The following is a 24,433-nucleotide window of genomic DNA, read 5'->3' on the forward strand; positions in this document are numbered from 1 at the left end:
TACCAACGGTAGAAGAATGGCAGATGAAGATGATGGAGTTTATGGAGCTGGCTGATCTCACCGGGAGAATCCGCGACCAGAAAGAAGAGGAACATCAAGAAGACTGGATGAAATTTAAAGACTATTTGAAAAAATATTGTAATATTAAAGATATATAACCACTTGAAAGGAACAATTAGGCCTAGCATTAAAATGGAATTAAATTTATAAATAAGAAAATGTACGATAAGGAAAGCTATGTAATATGATTAGGACTGTGATATGGTCTTTTGAAACACTGATATTGGAAACTGCTACATATAATTACTAAGAAATTCGGATGGAAGAGATTCGAGGAAGTCAAATACTGTGTTTATGAAGATGGATGGTACTTAATTTTAATTAATTAAGTGATAATATGTTGAATGTATCTTTTTTATTTTTTCTCTTTTTCTTTTATTTTTTGTTTGTCTTTATTATTGTTAATCTTTTTTTTACTATGTTTATCTACTGAAAATAATATTATTATTATTATTTTTAAAACATGTCCCCGCTCCCTCAAGGAATCTTGGGAATTGTAGTTTGTTTGGGGTGATGCAATTATAGCTCTGTAAGAGGTAAACTACAATTCCAGGCTTCTTTGTTTAAGAGGATTTGCTTTAAGTGTATGGTGTGTGTGCCATACAACCACATCTGTCCAATCAACTGCTATAACTGTTATCCCCACCTTTAGACAAATACAGCGAGGGCTATCAAATTTTATGACATGGAAACTGGGAGAAGGCAGTTCCTCCTTGTGGGAAAAGAATTAGGTAGGATAAAAAGACTAAAGGCAAAAAGAGGAAGGGAAAAGAAGTTGTACGTCTCAGAACTTAAATTCTTCAAGAAGGTGTAATTGTACCAAGATCTCATCTTTCACTTTTTGAGTGTCACATAAACCACATATTAGGCATGATTTCAAGCAGATGATGCTGGGAAATATCCCCCCCTCCCCAAAACAGATGTTAGCTGAATTGTACAAAAGAAATAAAAGAGGTGTAGAACGTTACATAGTGGGGGAGAATATTAGAGTAGAAGAACCATCACAATAACAAAAACAGACATCCATAACTGTAGCCAGAAAGAGAGAGAAGGGTGGCTGATTACTAGAAAAGAAGTATTCAATGGCATTTTTTGCCTGCAACGTATCTTTAACTCCCACAGTGCAACAGGAGAGAAGACAGTCACAGCTGCTTGCATACATTCCATCTCTGTCCCTGTCCTACATGTGTTTCTTTTTCAGACATTGCCATCTTCCTTTGACTGGGCATCACACCCAAGCTGTGTGCAGCGCCAGCACCTTAAAATGCAGCAGGGTTCTTCCCCCACCTCTGTTGCTTTTGTATTAGCATATTATTGTTCACATCAGTACTGCTGGATCTGTTTCCAAGTCACCCGCTGTCTGTCCACACCAGTGGGCAGAGTTAGGGCATCGATGCCTTCATACATTTCATTATGTTTTCTAATTGGATTGTGGCTGATTTATGAGGAAATGCAGCATTTAAAAAGAAATGACAGATAGGTGTGGACTGTGGCTAGAGATGAGAGAGAAACTTAATTCAGTTCACATTTAAAGGCAAATGTATCAAATAGGCACTTTCTGAAACGATTTGAGAACTGAAACTTGCCCCCCCCCTTCAAAATTTGCACTTATTCAAATTTCACAATGCCGCTGGTCCACCCAACCGATGTTTACAAAATGCAAATATTAGGTAAAAGGGCGCAGTAAAATGAATGTATTATTGCAAATCAAGAGGATTTGGGAAAATGCAAAATCAAAAGGACTTGGCTTTTCTATCCCTACCTTCAGCCCCTACCTGTGGCTAATGTAGTGCAAGTGGGAATGCACTAGGTGTAGAGTTAATGGGAGTATGTACACAGCCCTAGAGTTCTGCTTGCTATGGCAAGTAGATATGATGTCAATTAAGAGAAATGAGAGACTAATTCATGGGAGAAGAGAAATGAGAGACTAATTCGTGGGAGAAGCTGCAACTAGCTTATCATCCACTGTCCTGGGAAATCTGAAAGGTATAGGTTAAAACTTGGCAGCCCCATTAAATATAATAATTAAAAGGATTCCCGTGTCAATATGTAGCGGTGGCCACTAATTTAGATGGCATTAAAAGACGGTTAGACAAACTAATGGAGGATAAGGCTACCCATGACTGCTTGTCATAGCAGCTCTATACTTTTATTTCCAAGACTGATGGCAGCATGCCTCTGAATACCAGTTCCTGAGGCTCACAAGCAGCAGGCTTCTTTGAACTCATGTCATGCTAGTGGGCTTCCTGTAGGCAAACAGGATGCTGGACTAAATGGCTCAGCAGGATTGTTATGTTCTGTCAGTGCGGGTACCATAAAGATGCCTGCTGGTTCCATATTCTTTGGTTTTAGAAAGGCTGTAAGAAACACACACCTTCCTTTTAAAAATCTCAGCAAGCCTTCACAGATATATGACAGATTCATATGCACTCTAAGCTCATCTTATATTTTATTGTTTTCTTACACACTGCTGACGTGCTCGAGTGGTGGGAATTTTCTGGGCAATGCTTACAGGGTTTCGCTTCTTAAAGATGAAAGAACTCTAGAAGTTGTCTCTGAAATATTCTTCCCTTGGAAACTGACTGCATCCTTTGGACAACCCAAGGACGTCCCAGCACATGCCAGGCACACACATTTTATCATCCCCCAAACAGGAGTGACTGAAGAGACTGCCTCAAGCACCAGATAATAGTTTCTGGCATTAATGGGAGTTGAAGTCCAACAATGAATGGAGGAATACAAGCACCCCACCTGTGAATAAAGAAAGTCTATTCACATTGTCATCAAATGCCAATAATCAAGTATGGAGTGTTCTGCTGGGCAGAGCAACTGTATACCCTGTATCTGAAGAAGTGTGCATGCATACGAAAGCTTATACCAGAACAAACTTAGTTGGTCTATAAGCTGCTACTAGACAATTTTTTATTTATTTTTATTTTTATTTTGACTGCACCAGACCAACACGGCTACCTACCTGTATGCCCCAGTTATGTGTGGGTGGGTGTTCCCCAGGAGGGAACAAAATAAGGAGAAAATGCAAACAACAGATATTCCCCCAGTGTCTCTGGGAGTATCGCTACAGCCCACCAGTCAAGGACTGTGGCAGCAGTAAAGTTCATGGGTTGCACAGAAGAAGTCAATGAATTCAAGGTAATAATGTCATGCTCCCAGTTACATGCTCTGGCATCACCACACAAACATGCAGGATGGCACCACAGTACCTCCAACACAGACAGCCGCAGCGTCACAGCCAACAACTCCCCTGCTACTGCTAGTCCCTATGTGCTCCCTAGGGATGGTGGTGGGATTCCTTACATGTGGGCCAAACATTGAACTGGCCCATAGTCTGCTTGGCCACTTCCTTTGTGAAGCGGTCTTTCTTGTAGTAACTTTCTGAGGATTTTTTTTCCAATACTGGGGTTTTTTTTTTTTATTTTGTAAAAGGATTGTCTGAATATGATATCTGTTCTGATATCATTTAGTCAGTTGCTGTCACCGTTAACATTTGATCTTAACTGTCTGCTGACTGGGTACTGCTGAAATATGTATTTACTTTCAATTCCGTCTCATTGATTCATTGTTGAATTACACCCACCACGACCAATTTCCTGGCAATGCATGTGACCATTCCATCTGCACTCCTGCTATTTTGCCCAATAGTCTTGCCCTACCAGGTCCTGGGGATGCGGGTGGTGCTGTGGTCTAAACCACAGAGCCTAGGGCTTGCCGATCAGAAGGTCGGCGGTTCGAATCCCCGTGACAGGGTGAGCTCCTGTTGCTCTGTCCCAGCTCCTGCCAACCTAGCAGTTTGAAAGCACGCCAAAAAGTGCAAGTAGATAAATAGGTACCACTCCGGCGGAAAAGTAAACGGCGTTCCTGTGCACTGCTCTGGTTCGCCAGAAGCAATTTAGTCATGCTGGCCACATGACCCGGAAGCTGTCTGCGGACAAACACCGGCTCCCTCAGCCAGTAAAGCGAGATGAGTGCCACAACCCCAGAGTCATCTGCGACTGGACTTAACAGTCAGGGGTTCCTTTACCCTTTACCTTTACCAGGTACCACGACTCATTTCCCTTTCCTCTCTCACTTGGCAACTAACTGCCTCATATAACCTAGTAACAGCAGCACCCCCACCCCTCACACTGTGAGGGACTTGCCTCTCACAGTCTTCTCAGTCAGTGTGAACAATACTAAGCTAGATGGACCAAAAGTCTAACTCAGTATAAGGCAGATTCCTATGGTGGTGGCATGTCTTGCATTCTAACAGCATAGCTGGGCTTCAGGCGTTTCCTACAGCCAGTGGCGTAGCGTGGGTTGTCAGCACCCAGGGCAAGGCAAGTAATTTGCGCCCCCTAACCCGTGGATTTGTGCCCCCTAACCCGTGGATTTGCCCTAACCCCAGATGTTGCGGCTGGTGCGGCCGCCCCCCCCTGCACCCCCCACGCTACGCCACTGCCTACAGCACCACACCTGGCATTACTTAAGAGTGCAGGATTGCTCCGTTAGTCCATTTCCCCATCTCCAGAAAGAAGCACAAGGCTACCAACAAACAGCATAAACTGAATTAGTGTAAAAGGCAACTTAAACCATAGGTAGGAAAAAGGGAGCATAGGTGTTAAAAGGAAAACCCACATCCAGTTTTCATCAAAAGGAAGCAGGCAACTTGCCATCTTGGGACATGTGCTTCCCTCCACAGCTTGTTTGAAGGCCTTAATGCAGAACACTTTTATATATATAAAAAGATCACACCTGCCTGAGGAAAAGGTGTAATTTTTTTTCATCCAACCAACATGCCCAGGTTTTAAACAGCTGTGGCACATATCAAAGAAAAGCAAGCAATTACAATATAAGAATCCTGCATATTAACTGAAGGTTGTAAAGAAGTTGTGATGTGCATAAACATGTATCCAGTTGAAGTCCCAATATTTATTTATTTTTAAATGCAATTTACCTGTAACTGGTGCCACATTTGTCTGTGCCAACAGACACACATGGATTCTGTACCTGTGCAGGGAATTGCCTGAGAACTTTCTAGAAACAAACGCTAACTCTTCCCCCATCTCTCGTAAGCGATTTTTCACTTCTTTTGTGCTTGTGCAACTAACACCCCTCTCCATTTCTTCATTATTGCTGCAATACTATTCCATTTAAGGAAAGTAGTGGGGGTGATAGAGCAGGTCAAGTGATTGCACAGATGACCAGAGAATTTATTGTCTTTCCATGACAGCATCCTTCGCAGCTTAAGAGGTCAGGACCAGGGAAACTGATTCATTCATTTCAGAGACATGTAACCAGTGGGTAGCTGAGAGATGATTTGTACAATAGTTATCGGGGGGGGGGCACTATCACCTTCAAGCAGGGGGGGTGTAGGAGCACTCATTCCTAGGCTCCCTCCCCAGGAAATTCCTGGTGTCTGCTCTGTGCAGACATAGAACCAATTTTTGCGCCTGCAGAGACTACAGAAGACAACCAGGTCACACCTGGGAAGCTGCCAGCTTCTCTTCAACTAATTGGAGGATTTATGTGCTCCCCATGACCATGTGGAGGCAATCCTGTGTGAACCAGATTTGCACAGCTATTCAAGTCGGCGGTGATTATCTCGGCAAAATTTGTGGCACAGATACCGAAAATCATGATGCAATCCCATATAAGTGCACACACAGAGCTGGATCACATGAGGCCATCTTGACCCAACTGTGCACATGGCGAGAGCAAAAAGAAAGTCACCTATGAAGAATTGAGCTTCAACATCACTGGATGTGTGAATTGATCCAAGTACTGCAGGGAGCTTAAAAACAGATTCTGGGCATTAGTATTCTCCAGCCCTATTGGTTTATGGAGACTTTCCTGTTAGGATTAATGACAAAGTTGTTGAGCTCTTTTCGGGAACATCTCCCCCCAGGCATTTTGCCGATTCAGCAAAAATCTGCCCAGACACAATTGCTGAGCAATTCCAGGATGTGTCTAGGAAAACCTGGACGTATGGCAAGCCTACCCACCCCTGAAATTGGCTCAGGGTGGTTGGGAGAACCCCCAGAACAGCACACGGGAGGAGGAGGGGGCATTTCATTTGACAAGCTTAAATGCTTGGAGATGAAATGTTCATCATTGCACAACAGTGAATTCCACCCTTAGACTCCACATTTTGGGGTGTGAGCACTCAAATTTCCCTTTTCAAATACCCCATACACCTGTGCGTGAAAATCAGTGCCTGCCCTGAGCCATCACTATAATATTGTAGACTTCCTCCCATGCTGTCATTCTTTGGAATTTACTGTCACAGGATATGATGCTGGGCGATACGAGAACTGCCTTCAGAAAAGGACTATAGGCTGAAGCCTATAGTCATATGTCATTAAGCCTATGTCATAACCAGAGCAGACTCACTGAAATTTGTGGACATTACATGACTAACAAAAAATCAACTGATTCCAATGGTTATACTCTGGATGCAACCCTATATATTCACAGAATATTGACAAGGTCGACTGCTTAAAAGTGGCCTTAAATAGGTGAATGTTTAAGATGACAATGTGAAATGATAGCAATATCATAAAGAAAAACAAGGCAACCGTTGCAGATTTTATTAAGAAAACTTGTTTTAAGACACTATGACAGGCACAAGATTCAAAAATTAGGCCCAAGTAGACATTCACCACTGGCATCTTTGGAGAACTGGCTGCTCCAACCCCTGGCTCCAGGCTTATAATTTTGTTACACACAAAAGAAATTGCTTCTAGACGTTGCCTCTCTGGACACATTCAGGTCCATTCTTACTATGGAGACTATATATGCAAAGTGGGATCATGTTACATTGCCCAAAAGCTAGATCTGTGATCCGAGAGATCCAGTGAGCAGATGCAAGCAAATCCTGCATTTTTGTTTCAGGTCAACCCCAGCCAAGTTCCAGTTATCTAGGCATGATGTAGCAGCTAGGTAATAAGTCTGCTGTGCAGTGTGGCCTGTACTTTACAACGACAAGGGAAGGATCACTCCATGTACCTGAAGATGCAAAGGAGCCGCCCCTGGAAACACAGACCTGAAGATAAGTGAATTTGCAGACTCCTCGTAGACCTTCCAGCATGGCAACCGCTCTGCTGAGGAGCCGGCTGCACAGTTGTTTGAGAAAAAAGTGCTTGGGGAAAGTCATGGGGACTTCACACTAAAAAAGAAATATGGGCTGAGATGTGAGTGGGGAGAGCAAAATGTGACAATGTAGAACCGCTATTAAATGCTTATATAAAAAGCGACTGGGGTGGAGCCGTCTGCTGAATCCCAGCAGGGAAGCAAGTACTTTGAAAGATTTACGTCCCTGTGTCTTGATCTTTGGGGCCCTGCTAGCTGCTCAGTATCTGTAATGATCTGGTTTGAAGGGGCCGTCTTTGGGTATTCCCAGGTACTTCGCCTGCTTATCGGTCAGCTTTGTTAGCTTCACGCCAAGTTTATCCAGGTGAGCAGCAGCCACAGCTTCATCCAGCTGAAAGAAAGAAAGGGGAGGAAATAGTTTAAAGGATGTAAAAGACTAAGCTGTACTACTATGGAGCTGAGGAGGCTGCCTTATTTTGTATCAGACTATAGGTCCATTTAGCTCCATTATTGCTTACATTGACTGGCATCAGAATACACCCGCCCCCAATGAGGTATATGGCCCCATCCCCTGGTAAGGACAGGCAATGAGCCAAGGCTGTGCACACTGTGCAATTGCCAAAATTTTCCTCAGCATCCCAAGATTGTTGTAATGCTGGCACATAGTGACTCCAGGTTCATCGGGGAAGTGTCCTCAGCAGCGAAATTTATTTGGGACTCATATTTCCTAGGGGACTAGTCTAAACGGAAAAGCTCTTCCAGCAAGTATGTGCGTCAGCTGGTTGTGCACAGGTTTATGTTATTTACCAAAGGGAAAATCTTTTCTAATCACTTCTGGCTGAATTTCAAAGACGACTAAGCCTAGGCCAAGCACCAAACAACTACCATCTTGTCAAAATCACAGGCTTGTTTTAGAAAATTGAGGCCAGACGACTCTTTTTGTTTTTAGTAATTTATTACATCTCTCAAACCCGCATCCTCTTTCAGAACAAAGAAATCCACTGATAATTAGTTATTCACTCATAATTAAGGATAAACCCAGGGAAATAAAATGGCAAAAAGGACAAAGACAGGATGGACACTTGGACAATTAGGAACAGATTGTGACTGCCTTTGCTCAGATGTTCAAGCAGTTGTAGATTCCCCTTTATCCATCATGCCTATACAAAAGAACAAGCTACAACTGGGCTCCAGAAGGAACAACAAAGAATGAGGACAAACTCCCATTTCTCCTTTGATTACATATGAAACACTTCTGGGCACCAACTCCTTTGAAAATCAAGGGTTTGGGGACAAATTGATGTTTTCCAGGAATGCAAGGCAACACCAAAGCAGAAAATAAAACTCACAAGACCCCTGAGCAATGGTTCTTGACCCGTGACACACAAGATTAATCTGTCTAAAGAAGCATTCTTTGCAGAAGTTGAAAACATATTCAAATATGATCTAGCGCACAGGTTAGCTCGTTGATACTGTACAAAGTATGAGGCTTTTCTAGACTAGGGGTAGCCAATATGGCGCTCCCATCATATTAGCTCCCATGCTATTATGTTCAATGGTCCAGGATGATGGGAGCCAAGGTCCAACAACAGCTGGAGGAAGCATTGATGGCAATCATTACATTGCACAATTAAGAGCAGTTGTTGCAAGGACCTGAGGGCTGAGGAGTCCCTAGTTAAAATCATATCACAGCCATAAACTCACCAACATTCAAATCAAGGGGCATAGGAAGCTGCCTTCAGTCAGCGCAGACCTTTCATCAGCCTACTTTTACTGCCAGCAGCTTTCCAGAGTCTCAAGTCAGTTTATCTCCTCCTCTACCCCCAACAAAAACTACTTTTATACCACTTTCATCCAAAGAAACACAGGGCCTAAGTCTGAACACTCACCTTCTTTGGGAGAATATGGACTCCTACTGCGTACTTGTCAGGATGTGTCCAGAGCTCTATCTGTGCCAGAACCTGGTTGGTGAAGGAGTTGCTCATAACGAAGCTGGGGTGGCCCATGGCACACCCCAAGTTCACCAGCCGGCCTTCTGCTAGAAGTATGATATGGCGGCCATTTTTTAGCGTGTAGCGGTCCACCTGAATAGAAAAAAAAGACCCAATGAGAGCTAAGGAGTGAGTCAGGGAAAGACACAGAGGCATTATTACAATCTCTGCTAGGCTGCCAGGTATGGGGAATGATGAAGAAGAGGAGTTTGGATTTGATATCCCGCTTTATCACTACCTGAAGGAGTCTCAAAGCGGCTAACAATATCCTTTCCCTTCCTCCCCCACAACAAACACTCTGTGAGGTGAGTGGGGCTGAGAGACTTCAGAGAAGTGTGACTAGCCCAAGGTCACCCAGCAGCTGCATGTGGAGGAGCGGAGACGCGAACCCGGTTCCCCAGATTACGAGTCCACCACTCTTAACCACTACACCACACTGGCTCTCACTGATGCACATGAGGAGGAAGAGGATAGCATCTGGGGGGCAGGGCGGTAAAAACTTTGGGATCAAAAGCTTTAATCCTTAGTTCAGCAACCACTGCAGAACAGGCAGAAAATGATTAATCGATCCTGATATGAAAGAACACTGGAAGCCACCATCTAGTTGCCTGAAACCCTGAAGAGCCACTGCCAGACAGTGTAGGCTCTACAGACTAGCAATGGTTCTCTGGGCTTTCAGACAGCAGGTATCCCCAACCCTATCTGGAAATGTCAGGGATTGAACCCGGAACCTCCTGAATGCAGAGCCGATGGTCGACCCCAAGCTACAGCCCTTCTCTAGTCTTCTTCACTGTATTATCTACACAATCAGTATATTAAAATGTAACCCAACGAATGCTAAGAACCATGTCCCTTGAGAAGGTTATTAAGTGGCAGTCACCGAAGAATTGATGCTTTTGAATTATGGTGCAGGAGGAGACTCTTGAGAGTCCCATGGACTACAAGAAGATCAAACCTATCCATTCTGAAGGAAATCAGCCCTGAGTTCTCACTGTAAGAACAGATCCTGAAGCTGAGGCTCCAATACTTTGGCCACCTCATGAGAAGAGAAGACTCCCTGGAAAAGACCCTGATTTTGGGAAAGATTGAGGGCACAAGGAGAAGGGGACGACAGAGGACGAGATGGTTGGACAGTGTTCTCGAAGCTACCAGCATGAGTTTGACCAAACTGTGGGAGGCAGTGGAAGACAGGAGTGCCTGGCGTGCTCTGGTCCATGGGGTCACGAAGAGTCGGACACGACTAAACGACAACAGCAGTTTCTAGACAAATGGCTTTTCAGAATGCACCAGTCTGCCAAACCTTTCTTGGTTGAGAACAACAAACTCCGGATTAAAGGAATCAAGGCCATAATCTTTACAGTGGTACCTCGGGTTAAGTACTTAATTCGTTCTGGAGGTCCGTTCTTAACCTGAAACTGTTCTTAACCTGAAGCACCACTTAACCTGAAGCTAATGGGGCCTCCTGCTGCTGCTGTGCCACCGCTGCAAGATTTCTGTTCTCATCCTGAAGCAAAGTTCTTAACCTGGGGTACTATTTCTGGGTTAGCGGAGTCTGTAACCTGAAGCGTATGTAACCCGAGGTAGCACTGTATATGTGCTTTCTTGATTTGTGCACTACTGAACACTGTGGAATTTAGCATGCATAGGGATTGCCCTGCATGACAAAGCATAAGCTTTTTCACAGCAGGTTGTGTACTAAAAAGGAAGGCACTACTCCCCAAGGCACTACTCCCCACACCCATGTGTGGGGCTACATGGGTCTTTTCACAGATCCAGTGAAAAAATAATAATCTGTGGCCAATGAAGTACAACAGTATTTTGTGCCGCAATTGAGTGCTTTAGAAGCTATTCATCCTGTGGATGTCTGTTGATCCTGTGGACAACAGACATCTCAAGTCAACAGACATCTCAAGTCACAGTGTTATGAGGCAGCAGCCTCAATGTCAGCAGCTGCCATTTTCCAGTGAAACAAGAAAACCAAAACGGCAGGAAAGTGATGGAGTGAGGAAAAAGGTCTAGGAACTGACACACCCGAAGGAAGCAAAAGAGCCACAGCTTTCTGGGCACGGAATATCCAGTCTGCAAACTATCCTCAATGAAACCAGTTTGCCTTTTGCAAATTAACAGATTAATTCAATCCTGACTAGAACTAGGCTATGATGAATGGGTGATTGAGGAAACCCACAGAGCCCTATTCAAACCTCCAGAGGCATAGGCACAACAGAGAGAAACAATACTTCAGCTCCTGCCCTAGAAAGTGAAAGAAAGATGATTATCTCATTGGAAAGGAACACACAGCACTCATCTTATGACGATCATGAGGTATTCATCTTTTTAAGAGCTTGCACCAGACACTCTGGACAGGATATTGGACTTAAGAAGCAGTACGGCAGCACTAGAGAAGGCAAGTGAGGATTCCCATTTATGCATCGAATGTACTAGAAAATACAGGTTTGGGGATCCTCCAGATGACCTGCTTAATTGAACATTCATCTCAATTTGCTAACACAGAGGTTAGATTTATATCAGGTCTCTATTGAGCCTCTTTATTCATTCCTATTTGTTTGCAGGGTCATTATTTGACAATAAGCATTCATCCGGATTTGCTTGAGGGGTGTTTATACGTCTTCCCATTACTCATTCACCCAGTCCACACTTTCAGGGCATTTCCCCATCATGTTCCAAACCACAAAGCATCCAATTCTTTTTTAAAAGTGTATTTCCTTGGGTGACAGAGCCCTTTAATTGTGCAAGACTGGAGAAGGCTGGTCCAAAGGCTGGGTGGGAAGGGAGAACAGTTTGGTATTTTAAGCATATTGGGTTCAGGTGAAGTTTGTAAGCTGGAGAAAAGGGAAGAATTACAGTGGTGCCTCGCAAGACGAAATTAATTCGTTCCGCAAGTTTTTTCTTCTTGCGAGTTTTTCGTCTTGCGAAGCACGGTTTCCCATAGGAATGCATTGGAAATCAATCAATGCGTTCCTATGGAGACCGTCCAGGGACAGAGGGGAAGCGCCGCGCGCCTTCCCCTCTGTCCCTGGACCTGTTTAAAGCAAGGGGCGGTGGAGAGAAGATTGCTTCTCCCCGTTGCCTGCCCCACAATCTCCGGGGACAGAGGGGAAGGCGCGTGCGCCTTCCCCTCTGTCCCCGGACCTGTTTTAAAGCAAGGGAAGGGGCAGCGGGGAGAATCGCAGGGCTGGCAACGGGGAGAAGCGATCTTCTCCTTGCCACCCCTTGCTTCAAAAGAGGTCCGGGGACAGCGGGGAAGACGCGCTGCGCTTCCCCGCTATCCCCGGAGCTTGCGGGGCAAGCTTCGTTTTGCGAAGCAAGCCCATAGGGAAATGCGTCTTGCGAAGCGGCTAAGAAAACGAAAAACTCCTTCGTCTAGCGAGTTTTTTGTCTTCCGAGGCGTTCGTCTTGTGGGGTACCACTGTATCAGCTGATGATTCATTAGAAATGGGGCAAAAACTGATACATCAAGGTTCCATGTTTGCTGAATGCTAAAATGGAGAATATGCAGAATTGGGAGGAAGACTGGATAAAGAGGTGATAGCAGAGGACTAAGGAGATATTTGGAACCACAGTGCATCTATGTAAGTGTGTCTACTAGAGACATTTCTTTTAAAATTATGAGCAGATGGCATACCATGCTGGAACTAATTAAAAATATACCAAAAAAAGAGAGAAATAGTAAATGTGAAGAACAAGGAAATTATTTTCACATGATGTGGTCATATAAATATATACAAGAGTTCTGGGGAGAATGTTTTTTGATCAAAACTGAACAGATGACAGGTTATATTGTGTTTCTTGATTTACAATTTACCCTATTAAATAAAGATCTATCATAAATGGTACAAAACTATGCTTATTTCATTGTAAAAGAAAATTGCTCATTGTACCTTTGTTTTATGTATTTGTATGTAATTACGCTGGGTTGTGCCTCCCTGGGGAGAGCATTCCACAAACAGGGAGTCAGCACGGAAAAAGGCCATTCTTGTGTTGCCACTCTCCAGACCTCTTGTTTAGGGTCTCAGAGGATGATTGCAGGGTCTAGGTAGGCTCATATAGGGAAATGTGGTCCTTGAGGTATTATAGGTCAAAACCAGCAGTTTGAAATGAGCCTAGAAACTAATTGGCAGCCAGTGCAGGATTGATGTAATATGCTAACTTCCTCTCTCCTCTCCTAGCATGCCCCGCTAAATGTGTTCTGCAAGTTACCCCAACCTTCCAGGGCAGAAATGGGGAAGGGGACAGGAGTTCAGTTGCAAAAGCAGAAACCATAGCACTAGCAGAAGTACCTCACCGGATGACGCCCTTAGAATTCCCAAGCAACATGAGGTTTGAGGGTGCTAATATAATAAATAAATATATGAAATAAATAATAATAATAATATATGCGTACACACACACAGGTATGCACATGTCCTAGGAGAGTGTGCTTACCTGGCTCTTAAGGGATGGCTGATACAATAAAGAGAACCGCCTGTCTAGACTCCATCTGGAATGTCCCGTCAGCAACACACATATGGATGTGTTGGATTCAATGTCAAAAAAACCTCAGTATAAATGTTCTTGATGTATAAATGTGCATGCGCACGCATGAAAAGGAAGCTGAAAACAGTTTGCAGAGGTTATCTTTGAAGGAGATCACTCAAAAGCCTGGTTCTAACAGAATAAGGTCTTTCCTTAGGAATTCCATTATGATGGTTCCAATCCCATATGCCTCACGCTCTGATCCAATTACTCTTCTGACAACAAGTATTCTTGCTTAGGTTGCATACTGTGGATTTTAAGAAAGGGGGGGGGGTGTTTTTTATGTTAGATGGCACGATGTGGAAGGAGTGTTTTCTGATGTTGCCACACTAAAAGATGTATCATATTCTCAGCACCTGGAATATTTCAGAACTAGTTAGCACGTTGCCTTGGAAAAATGCTCCATATATTCCCTTCAGAAAAGAAAAAAAGAGGATGACAATGTGTTTCTGAAAAGCTCCAGGCCTCCAGCCACCTTTGAGTAAATGGAAACCAGTAGCTGAACACACAAGGAAAGGGCCAAGAGGGAAATGTGGACTTGCCATTGACAGGATACACTAACCATGACTGCAGATCTGTGGTAGAAAATCATGACACAACCCAGAGCAGTTGCAGCACAAAGTGAGAGTTTTGCCAGGCTGGTTTCTAATATACATTTAATACAAGCCAGGCCTGCCAAAGCAGTTAAAATGGGACCATGTCTAATCCTAAAAGGCTGAGGTCATTTTACTGAAGGTGTGCAGATTAACAACATCAGCCTCAAGAGTGCAAGAGGAACAAAACTTCACCTTTCATCCTGTTATGCATTCAGGATGGGCAATTGAGCCATTCCAGCCTCCAGGTCTGGTTTCAGAGAAGTGCCTGAGAAAGGTACCTGCCAGGGACCCGAGTCTCCTGTTTTAATTTGTATATGTGTGTGTGTGTGTGTGTGTGTGTGTGTGTGTGCGCGCGCGCGCATTTAATGGGTTTCTTCTATTCCATGTTTTTATTTTTCAATGTTTATATTTTAATCTTCCAATCTATTTGTAGATTTTAATTATGGAACTTTGTGTAATTGGTTTTATACTTCTAAGCTGCTCAGAGGTCTACTTTGACACTAAGCAGTATATAAATTAATTTAAAAGTACAGAATGAGTTTCTAGTGTTTGACCAGAAACAGGGATAACCTCATTATACTTTATGTGTGTCACAAAATACGTTAGACATCTCTCCCTTCCGTCTCAAAAAGTGTCTGCATGAACTCGCAAGGTTCTAAAATGTTATTCACAGTTTTTTCGTCAGTGAAAAGAAATAAATTTCCATAGTTCCAAAGCTATAATTGCTGCTTTTTACATTCCCTCCTATATCTGATGCCTTTTGGCTCCCAGAACTGGTCCAAAACAGGGGCAGGGTCACATTCCCTTCTGATCATCCATTTATGGGCCACATGTCTGTGGTAGGCAGGTCTAGAGAGAAAATAGGCCCAGCCGTGAATTTTAAATTTTACCTTTGTAGAGTAGGGTAGCTTCTATACACAAACCTAACTCTATCCAGGCAAGCAACAGGCATGATCAGAGTTCAAAGACATATTCCAGCCCAGCAAAAACATCCAAGGAGGGTACAAAGCAGACTAAGGGGGGAGGGGGTGATCTGGGGAGAAACCAGAGGGCAAGACAGAGAAGCCTCATGGGCTGCATTCAACACCTGGAGCCTGAGGTCCTCAACCCAGTCTGTAACTTTTAACGATTTAGATCAGCAACTGTGTAATGCTGCCTATCTCCCCTGTGGTGATAAGGGGGTAGAAGAGAGTGTTGAATGGTCTCTTAAATTTGAAGGTTCATTATTGTTCCACAAGATGTGCATTTCTTTAAGGGCCAGAGCAAATAACGTGACCTAGTTTTACAGCTGTGAAGCAGTAGAGCAGGTGCTGTTAAGTTACGTTAATTAAGCTGTTGGGTATACAGTGGTACCTCAGGTTACATACGCTTCGGTTTACAGACTCCGCTAACCCAGAAATAGTGCTTCAGGTTAAGAACTTTGCTTCAGGATGAGAACAGAAATCGGGCTCCGGCGGCGCAGCAGCAGCAGGAGGCCCCATTAGCTAAAGTGGTGCTTCAGGTTAAAAACAGTTTCAGGTTAAGTACAGACCTCTGGAACAAATTAAGTACTTAACCTGAGGTACCACTGTAGTATATAAAGAACAGCACCTAGCTCTCTCAGTACCCTGGGGGATGGGTTATGCTTATTGATATACAGTGGTACCTCGGGTTAAGTACTTAATTCATTCCAGAGGTCCATTCTTAACCTGAAACTGTTCTTAACCTGAAGCACCACTTTAGCTAATTGGGCCTCCCGCTGCTGCCGCAGCACAATTTCTATTCTCATCCTGAAGCAAAGTTCTTAACCTGAAGCACTATTTCTGGGTTAGCGGAGTCTGTAACCTGAAACGTATGTAACCTGAAGCGTATGTATCATGAGGTACCACTGTATTTAGTGTAAAAGGAGTTTTTGTTATTAAAACCTAACAAAAGTTTTTTTTGCGTTCTTTGTAATGTGTGGTCTCCCCAGCACGCCTTCTGCAGTGCAACTAATCTGCAAATAGCCAACAGAGAGTTCAGCTTGTTTAAGAACCATGCCTGTGTAAAGCTCTCCGGTGATCTGCACAAACCCACGATATGTGCCTTGGCACTGCAACCCAACTGCGCATTCTGCTAAAAGTCTCTGCATAGGCCCAGCCCTTGTGAAAATAAGGTACTTTCTTGTCTTTGGTCTGCACCTCCCTCATCCCTTGCTCACCACATGTCCCAAAGGGGAGGGATGCACAGGACACACCTCAGCAGTGTTCACCAGAAACAAGCTGTCAAAAGATGCGGTCCCCTTCTCCAATTCTGGAGTAGCCGCCACTCTGTCTTTCAATGGACTTTATCCTCCCAAGAATGAGTTCCATGAAGATGGGATCTTTTGTGTTCTAAGTTCACTCTCACTCACCTGGGGTTTAATGTTCACAGTCTTCACGCTGTTCTCATTTAGCCACTTCACGTCAATTTCCACATCAAAGTGTCCAATGTTGCATATGATGGCATCATCTTTCATGTGCTCAAAATGCCTGGAAGGGGGAGAAAAAAACAGCTCTTTGTGGAGAAGGTAATTCATTGTGTCCTGCACCCAAGGAACTGAACACTGCTTGAAGATGGCCACAGATCAGTTGGGAAGGGTCTCATCCCAGTAACTAAGTCCCTTGACCACCAGATGCTATATAGCTAAAAAGACCTGCTTAAAACGGCAAGGATGTAAGGTAGCCTTCAGCAACCTGACTTTGCTTGATGGAGTTGTGGTCTAGAAGGCACCAGGCTGGCAAAAAGCTGATGTCTTATGCATTCCCTCAACCCAAGGACTGGTCCATGCAGTATACAGACCAATACAAGTCCCAAGAATTTCACTTATTTTTTCACACTAGTAGGCACTTTTGTGCTTTCCTGTCACCCCCAACAGAAAGCATCCCAAATCCAGCATATTAAAAATGGAACTGGGAAGATGGTCTAACTCCACCCTCACATTCTAAAGCACCTTTGCTAATCTTGCTACAATCTACTGTAAAGCCCATCTTTCCTTGGTTGTCACGGCCTGACCCAATTACCTCCTTGCAGCCTGTGAAAGCAGTAAAATTCTCAGCTCTGTTCTGGTTCATAATCAGCTACCAATCAGTTGGTAGGGTTCAGCAGATTTGGTTACAGGCTTATTGTAGAACAGGGATGGGGAAACTGCAGCCCTCAAGATGTTGTTTGAATCCGACTTCCCATTATCCCTTGCTATTGGCCACGCTGGCAGGGGATGATGGGAATTTGAATCTCAACAACCTCTGGAGTATCACAGATTCTCTGTCCCTGTTGCAGAATCAAGAATAGAAAGGATGGAATGCAGATTTAAACTCCACGTGCTGTTATATCTTCTATGAACCAAAATACTCCAGAGATATCTAGAATAACTGGGGCCTAGCCAGATTAAATTGTTTTAACAGCTGAATGGGCTCTGGTGCATTGCAGGAACAGTCAGTATTCTGCCCCGCAGGAGCTCTTAGACTACAACTCCCATCATCCTTTGCCATGCTGATAGGGCTGATAGAAGTTAATAGTCCTATATCTGCAGAACACAAATTCCAGAGGGGTATGCCATTTTAATTGTGTTCTACGGGCAGAAGATGACATTGGGAGCAAGATAATAGCAAAACCATCATGAAAGCTGCTTCAATGAACCATGTGTTGCTTAATTGTACATTGAATAGAAAATGACTCTGTATGTGTATTGCTAAAGGGAACATTGGGGGATTTCCATTGAGATAACTAGAGATCTGCTTGAGGACCATGTGGTGCTTAACCTTAGATCACATGAGTAAGGTATTGAGTTGCAAATCACCATTTTGAGGGAGTCCTTTGTTCCTCAGCGACTATAAAGGAAAGACATGCTGATGTCTCTCCTGGAGAGAAAACAGCCTCAGGCTAGAATGCAGGCTGATGGAGTCTGTAGGAGAGACAGAGCTCTGTTTGTCAGCTCCGATTATAAATAGTATTTTATATTTATAAGAAGCTGAACCTGTGCTTGGACAAGCACATGATTTTATGCAACCATTTGAATGTATCACTTGTTTGTTTTTTGTCTGTTTGAAGAACAGCAAAAGTTTGGAACAATATTTATGGTTTGGACAATTTTTATTCTGAGTCAGTTTTTCTTCATCCTATTTTTCCAAGCTGTGCAATAGTAATATCTGCAATACCATCTTCCACAATCCCTGTTTCCCAACACACACAGGGATAGCAGTCACTAGCTAAAATGTATACAGTACCTCCCGTGCACAATTTCTGAGCATCCAGTGGTGGTAACAAATATGTTGCCCTCTTTGCAAGCTTCTTCCATTGTTGTAACTTCATAACCTGGAAATAAGGAGAAGGGAAAGGATACATTGAACTGTAACTTTGGGCCTCTTCACACCTTACACGTTAGAGTTTTACACATACACCTACAAAAATGAATGCAGCAAACATGCATATTATAAGACTGAAAGAGGGAAAGAGATTCTGGCTTCCCCTGTGTAACGTACGAAAAGGCCCTGTAGATCAACAGGTGACCCACCTTCCATCTTGCCTTTTCTGATCCAGAATGTATCTGTTCTCTTTCACTATTAGACCATGGGGGATGGTTGCCTTAAACAAGGTGTAAAAAGGTAAAGGACCCCTGACAGTTAAGTCCAGTCGCAGACGACTCTGGGGTTGCGGCGCTCATTTCGCTTTACAGGCTGAGGGAGCCGGTGTTTGTCCGCAGACAGTTTTTCTGGGTCATGTGGCCAGCATGACTAAGCCGCTTCTGGTGCAGCAGAACACCGAAACCAGAGCAGCACACGGAAACACTGTTTACCTTCCCACTGGAGCACTACCTATTTATCTACATGCACTTTGACGTGCTTTTGAACTGCTAGGTGGGCAGGAGCTGGGACTGAGCAACGGGAGCTCACCCCGTTGTGGGGATTCAAACAGCCAACCTTCTGATTGGCAAGCCCAAGAGGCTCAGTGGTTTAGACCACAGCGCCACCCGCGTCTATAAACAAGGTATATGTCTCCTGTTTTGCCAGCTCTTAAGTATCTATCACAGCTGTATCATCCCAACCCTGTTCCCATAGTGCTTAGGGTGGCATACGTAGGGTTAAAACAACATACCCTAATGGACCCCAGATTTGGGACTCCCATTCATTCTAATGGGACTATGACACATATGTCTTAGCTGGATTCACCAAGAACAATGACTCACTTGAGCAAACGGTCCTTCAATTCTCACCTTCCATGGCTGCCTGCAGTGCATTGATTGGATCAATTTCTGTGATGATGACCCTGGCACCAAAGTTTCTCAGGGCTTGTGCACAACCTTTGCCAACATCACCATAGCCCGCCACAACAGCCACTTTCCCTGCAATCATGACATCTGTGGCACGCTTAATGCCATCGATGAGGGATTCCCTGCAGCCATAGAGGTTGTCAAATTTACTCTAGGGAGGAAAGAAGAATTTGAGAAACTGAAGCAATTTCCAAAGATGATCGCAGCATGAAGCAAGCACATCAGAATGCTAGAGGTAGGCTAAATGCATCCAGGTTTCATCAGTTTCCATAAATCAGCATGTTTAAACCCAACTTCTACTATCCATAATTCTGCCATAAGACATAATTTCAGGGGCGGCGAAAGAAAGGCAGTTTATTCACAGAAGCCTTTGATATCTTGCATCCAAACTATATTTTAGACACAAATGCTGCAGGAACCTAGAGAGGAAAGTTGTTGCAAGTGTTGACGGATGTTAAGAAGGGTGCCCCCTGCTGCAATTTAGCTTGAATGCAAAAGCTTATAGCTGCAAAGGAAATCTATGCAACTTTCCCCAAAAAGACTTGCTGTGGGCAATGACTTACTAGCTTACTGCTCAGGTGCACTCTCTGAAGCACACACCTCAGAAGGCTTTGCCACCACTGCTTCCCAAAGCAAAAGACCAGCACCATCACAAATCAGTAATTATGATGAGTTGTTATGTGGACAAGCAGCTCATCAGAGTAAAATGATTACTGAACCCTTATCATTTCAGATGGCAGGTGAAGGCGCAAGAGGAAAAATGAGACACAAGGAAGAATCCATAGTCATCAGCTATGGAAGGAGAGACAATACAGAAGAGTTTAGTGACCTTACCTTGGTGACAGAGTCATTAACATTGATAGCTGGCACCTTCAGGGTCCCTTTGGCATGCATTTTATAGAGATTATGGACTCCAGTGGTGGTTTCCTCAGATATTCCTTTGATTCCTGCAAGGAAGAATCCAACTGTGTTTACAATATGCTGCAAACAGAGATCTCCAGATTTCAACCAATGTTAAGCAGCCATCTTTAGTAGTCCTCTTAGGAGGACTTCTCTAGTAGTAGGAACTCTCTTCATACAAGGTCGAGTCTAAAGCATTCTAGGCTTGTATCTGAATGCTAAGAACATGAAACACGGTATCTGAACTCATCCAATAATATTTTGACAATATGACCTCAGGTGGCATGGCTGGGAAAGACCTCTGCATGAGACCTTAGAGACCCACTGTCAGCTGACAAGGTAGTCCTGGACTTTGGTTGGGGGGACCTGTGGACCTCCATGTGGCTGGACTACAGCTGGCCATGCTGACTGGGGCTGATGGAAGCCATCATCCAACATCTGAAGGACACCAGGTTTTCCATGCTTGCAGTATGAGTCTTGTTATGTAGCTTGACATCCCTCCCTACTTCACAAGGTGAACGGACCAAAACGGGGGAAAGGAACAAATCAGGATGAAACTAGGACTTGTGACACAAGGCCAGCAGAACAGGAGAGGGAATGTTCAGTGAACTGCTTTTCTGAAAAGAATCCTATGATGCAATACAGCAGATTAATAAGGCTGCATCCAAATGGCCATTTATTCTACTTCCACAACATTTTCCTGACTGCTAAGTTCCTGTATTATATTTGAGCTTTCTTGCAATGTAACAGGAACTATAGTGGAATATAGTTACAGATAGGTAGCCGTGTTGGTCTGCCATAGTCAAAACAAAACAAAATTCCTTCCAGTAGCACCTTAAAGACCAACTAAGTTAGTTCTTGGTATGAGCTTTCGTGTGCATGCACACTTCTTCAGATACACATGTGTATTCTGTAGATACACATGTGTATTCTGTATTCGTGTATCTGAAGAAGTGTGCATGCACACGAAAGCTCATACCAAGAACTAACTTGGTCTTTAAGGTGCTACTGGAAGGAATTTTTTTTTGTTTTTATAGTGGAATATAGTACAAGTTTAGCACCCATTTCCATATTATTTGCAAATGGATGTCTTCTGGAAGCAAGTAAAATGGAAATAAGCACTAAACCTGTACTATAATTCCAGAAGTTTCTTTTACATGGCATGAAAGCTCAAATATAATATGGGAACTTAACAGTTAGGGAAAAGTCACATGAATGCAGCCTAGCAGAACAGAAAGTGGCCAGTGGATAGTATTGCATAAAAATGCTACACTCCCCTAATGGCTCTTTAACTTGTTTACAACACAGTCATGCTTAAGTATTTGTTTCTGGAAAAGGCAGCTGGTAGTTATCCAATTACAGTTGCAGAAGGAGGTGAAGGGCCGGGATGCATGCATGCATAACTGAGACGGCCCAGGCCTCCCATAAAGACTTTCCCACCTGTTTCTTGCACTGGAGATGCCAAGTCTGAAATCGCCTGTAACCTTAAAATTTGTGCAGCTCATTAACAAAAATAAAGATTTACAACATGGCGCTTACTTAAAATAACAAAATGACTGCTACAAAGGTTAATGCGCAGCTTCATGTGCAGATGAAAAGACAGGAATTACTGCCAATTCCACAGGTGTCTCCAAGCGATTTGGGGGGGTCAGTGACAGAAATTTATGAAACTCATTTAAAAAGAATGTTTTCTACTGAATGGATAAGCCCACAGGCATTGCACTAGCAGCCCATGGATTAAACCAAACAGAGGAGAGGGCCTCAAAGAAGTGGAAAGGAAGAGGCTGGTTGGTCCAGGCAAAGAAAACGCCCACGGAAGTGCAGTCCTGTTGGCATTTTAGTGGATGAGGTGCATTTAATAGATTATTTCCATCTGCAAGTAATGCTCGCCTTCAAGGATCTTGATGTTTGAGAAAAACCAGGTAGTCCTTCAGAGGTCAGAGAGTATCTTCACCTATATTGGAAGGATTAATGTAAGACACAAACCCTTGGATCATTCGAAATGGGAGAGACCATAAATACCATCTAGTGGCTGGATGAAGATTGGCATCTGAAAGGGCCCTTAAAAGAACAGATATAATCTTCAATAGACAGAGAGGGAGGGAAAATGAGCTTAAGGTTTTTAAGAGACTAAACTAAAAAAGCACCTTCCATTAGCATCATGAGCAGCCCAATTGTCTGAGACTGCTGGGGGCGGAGTGAGGAGTGAGATCGAAAGAAATGAACAAAAAGACTTAGGGTGGGATTCACCTAATGAGTCCCATCAACAGAAGCCCTGTGCAATGACTTCTGCTTTAGCAACAGGGATCACACACCCGCATCAGGCTCCCCAAAATTGGCTTGGGAAGGTCAAGAGAAACCCTAGAACAGTACACAGAGTGAAGAGAAGGATAATTCCTTCTGACAAGATGAAATGCTTCTGCTGATGGAGCATTGGAAGAGCACAATGTTGAATTCCCCCCCTTGTGTGCAATACCAGGGACTTCCTCAATGTCATTCACTTCTCTCCAATGACCCAACAAATGTCAGAATGGCAAGAGAGGAGGAGTTATGGGGACATGCCAGAAGCATCCTAATGCTTCCTTGTCTCATCATCAACACCCGCAAATACAAAAGATAGAGTATATGGTATATGTTATCTTTCTCTCAGTGTACACAACACGAGTGCAAGTATTAAGTGGTATAAAACAGTCTTAAATTAATAACAATTAACCAAGGGAAATTTAAATGTGTCTCCCTGTGTGTCTAAAATTCGCTCTCCTCTTTCTTTGCAAATGCTGCTTCTTAGCCAATCCTACCAGGAAGCCTAGAGAAACAGTATATTCACTGACATGGGAAGTCACTTTGAGATCCAGGCAAACTAATAGGGTCACACACCAAATCCATTCCATGGCTTAGGCCATCCGCCAGGGTGAGACTAAGGCTCTTTCCATGACAAGCCCAGGCCTGAAACTGGATTGGAATGAATCAGCGTCCTTCAAAATGTTTGAGAGGCTGCTTTCAGAACTTTTAACGTTGAAGGGCGGGAGCATATGAATCTAATAATATAAATGTAGAAAACATTGGTGTCTTATTAAATAATAGGAATTGGCAGCAGATCATGAGATGGAGAGAGGAGCACAGTATGGTCACATGCAGCCAATCAGTAGCAGATTACATGAAGAGACAAATCTATGGATGGACCCTAATCATTCCATGACATGTGATGGGGAGAATTTTGCCCTTTAGCCAACAGTCATATGGTCCCTGCTCTGCTGAAACAGATATTACTTTAAAATATTTTCCAGCATGTTTTTACTTTGTTACCAGCAAAGTGGGTGGGGGAATTCAGCTCCCAACACAGTGTAAAGTGCAATGCCCCCCTCTAGTGGGCCTTTTGCAAAAATCACTTTTCAGTAGTGCTCACGACTACTCGTTTTTCACCTTTTAAAAAAATCCGCCTAGCTACCGTATTTTTCGCTCCATAAGGCGCACCGGACCATAGGGTGCACCTAGTTTTTAGGGGGGGAAATAAAGGGGAAAAAATTATTTCCGGCCCCAGCCGCGGGGCTGGGGTGGGGTAAACCCAAGCTTCCCCCGACCCCAGAACAGGCTGCTATCCGCAAGCCTTCGGAGCCCAGCAGGAACTCCCGCCGCACTCAGAACGCTTGCGGATAGCTGCCTGAAGCCTGGAGAGTGAGAGGGGACGGTGCGCACTGACCCCTCTCACTCTCCAGGCTTCAGCGAAAGCCTGCATTCGCCCCATAGGACGCACACACATTTCCCCTTCATTTTTGGAGGGGGAAAAGTGCGTCCCATAGAGCGAAAAATATGGTATATGTGAATTTCTTTATTGTTGAAACTTACACCCTGACAACAGGGCTTAAAAATCCATAAGAGGCTAACTAGGGACAATTCTGCTCTCTTCTCCACTGCATGCAAACTCTTCACAGGCCCCAAAACACTCTGGGCAGAGGGTGGGGCTCGCTCAGGTGGAACTGTGTGCAGGAAAATGTTTAAAA

The 24,433-nt window shown here is 43.8% G+C and overlaps 1 protein-coding gene across 1 annotated transcript in view; it reads right to left on the bottom strand.

Moving 5' to 3' along the window:
* Window positions 1-6,629: 6,629 nt before the first annotated feature.
* AHCY (adenosylhomocysteinase) overlaps window positions 6,630-24,433 on the bottom strand; it is a 30,011-nt gene continuing 12,207 nt past the window's right edge. Inside the window, exons 5-10 of the mRNA XM_028734893.2 lie at window positions 20,367-20,479; window positions 19,476-19,683; window positions 18,490-18,577; window positions 16,638-16,755; window positions 9,036-9,230; window positions 6,630-7,537 (exon numbers count right to left, since the gene is read on the bottom strand). Of these exons, the coding sequence (XP_028590726.1) occupies window positions 7,406-7,537; window positions 9,036-9,230; window positions 16,638-16,755; window positions 18,490-18,577; window positions 19,476-19,683; window positions 20,367-20,479 (854 nt within the window). The 3' untranslated portion in view covers window positions 6,630-7,405. The remainder of the gene's footprint in view (window positions 7,538-9,035; window positions 9,231-16,637; window positions 16,756-18,489; window positions 18,578-19,475; window positions 19,684-20,366; window positions 20,480-24,433) is intronic.

Source organism: Podarcis muralis, chromosome 5 (assembly GCF_964188315.1).
Source record: "Podarcis muralis chromosome 5, rPodMur119.hap1.1, whole genome shotgun sequence".
NCBI lineage: Eukaryota > Metazoa > Chordata > Lepidosauria > Squamata > Lacertidae > Podarcis > Podarcis muralis.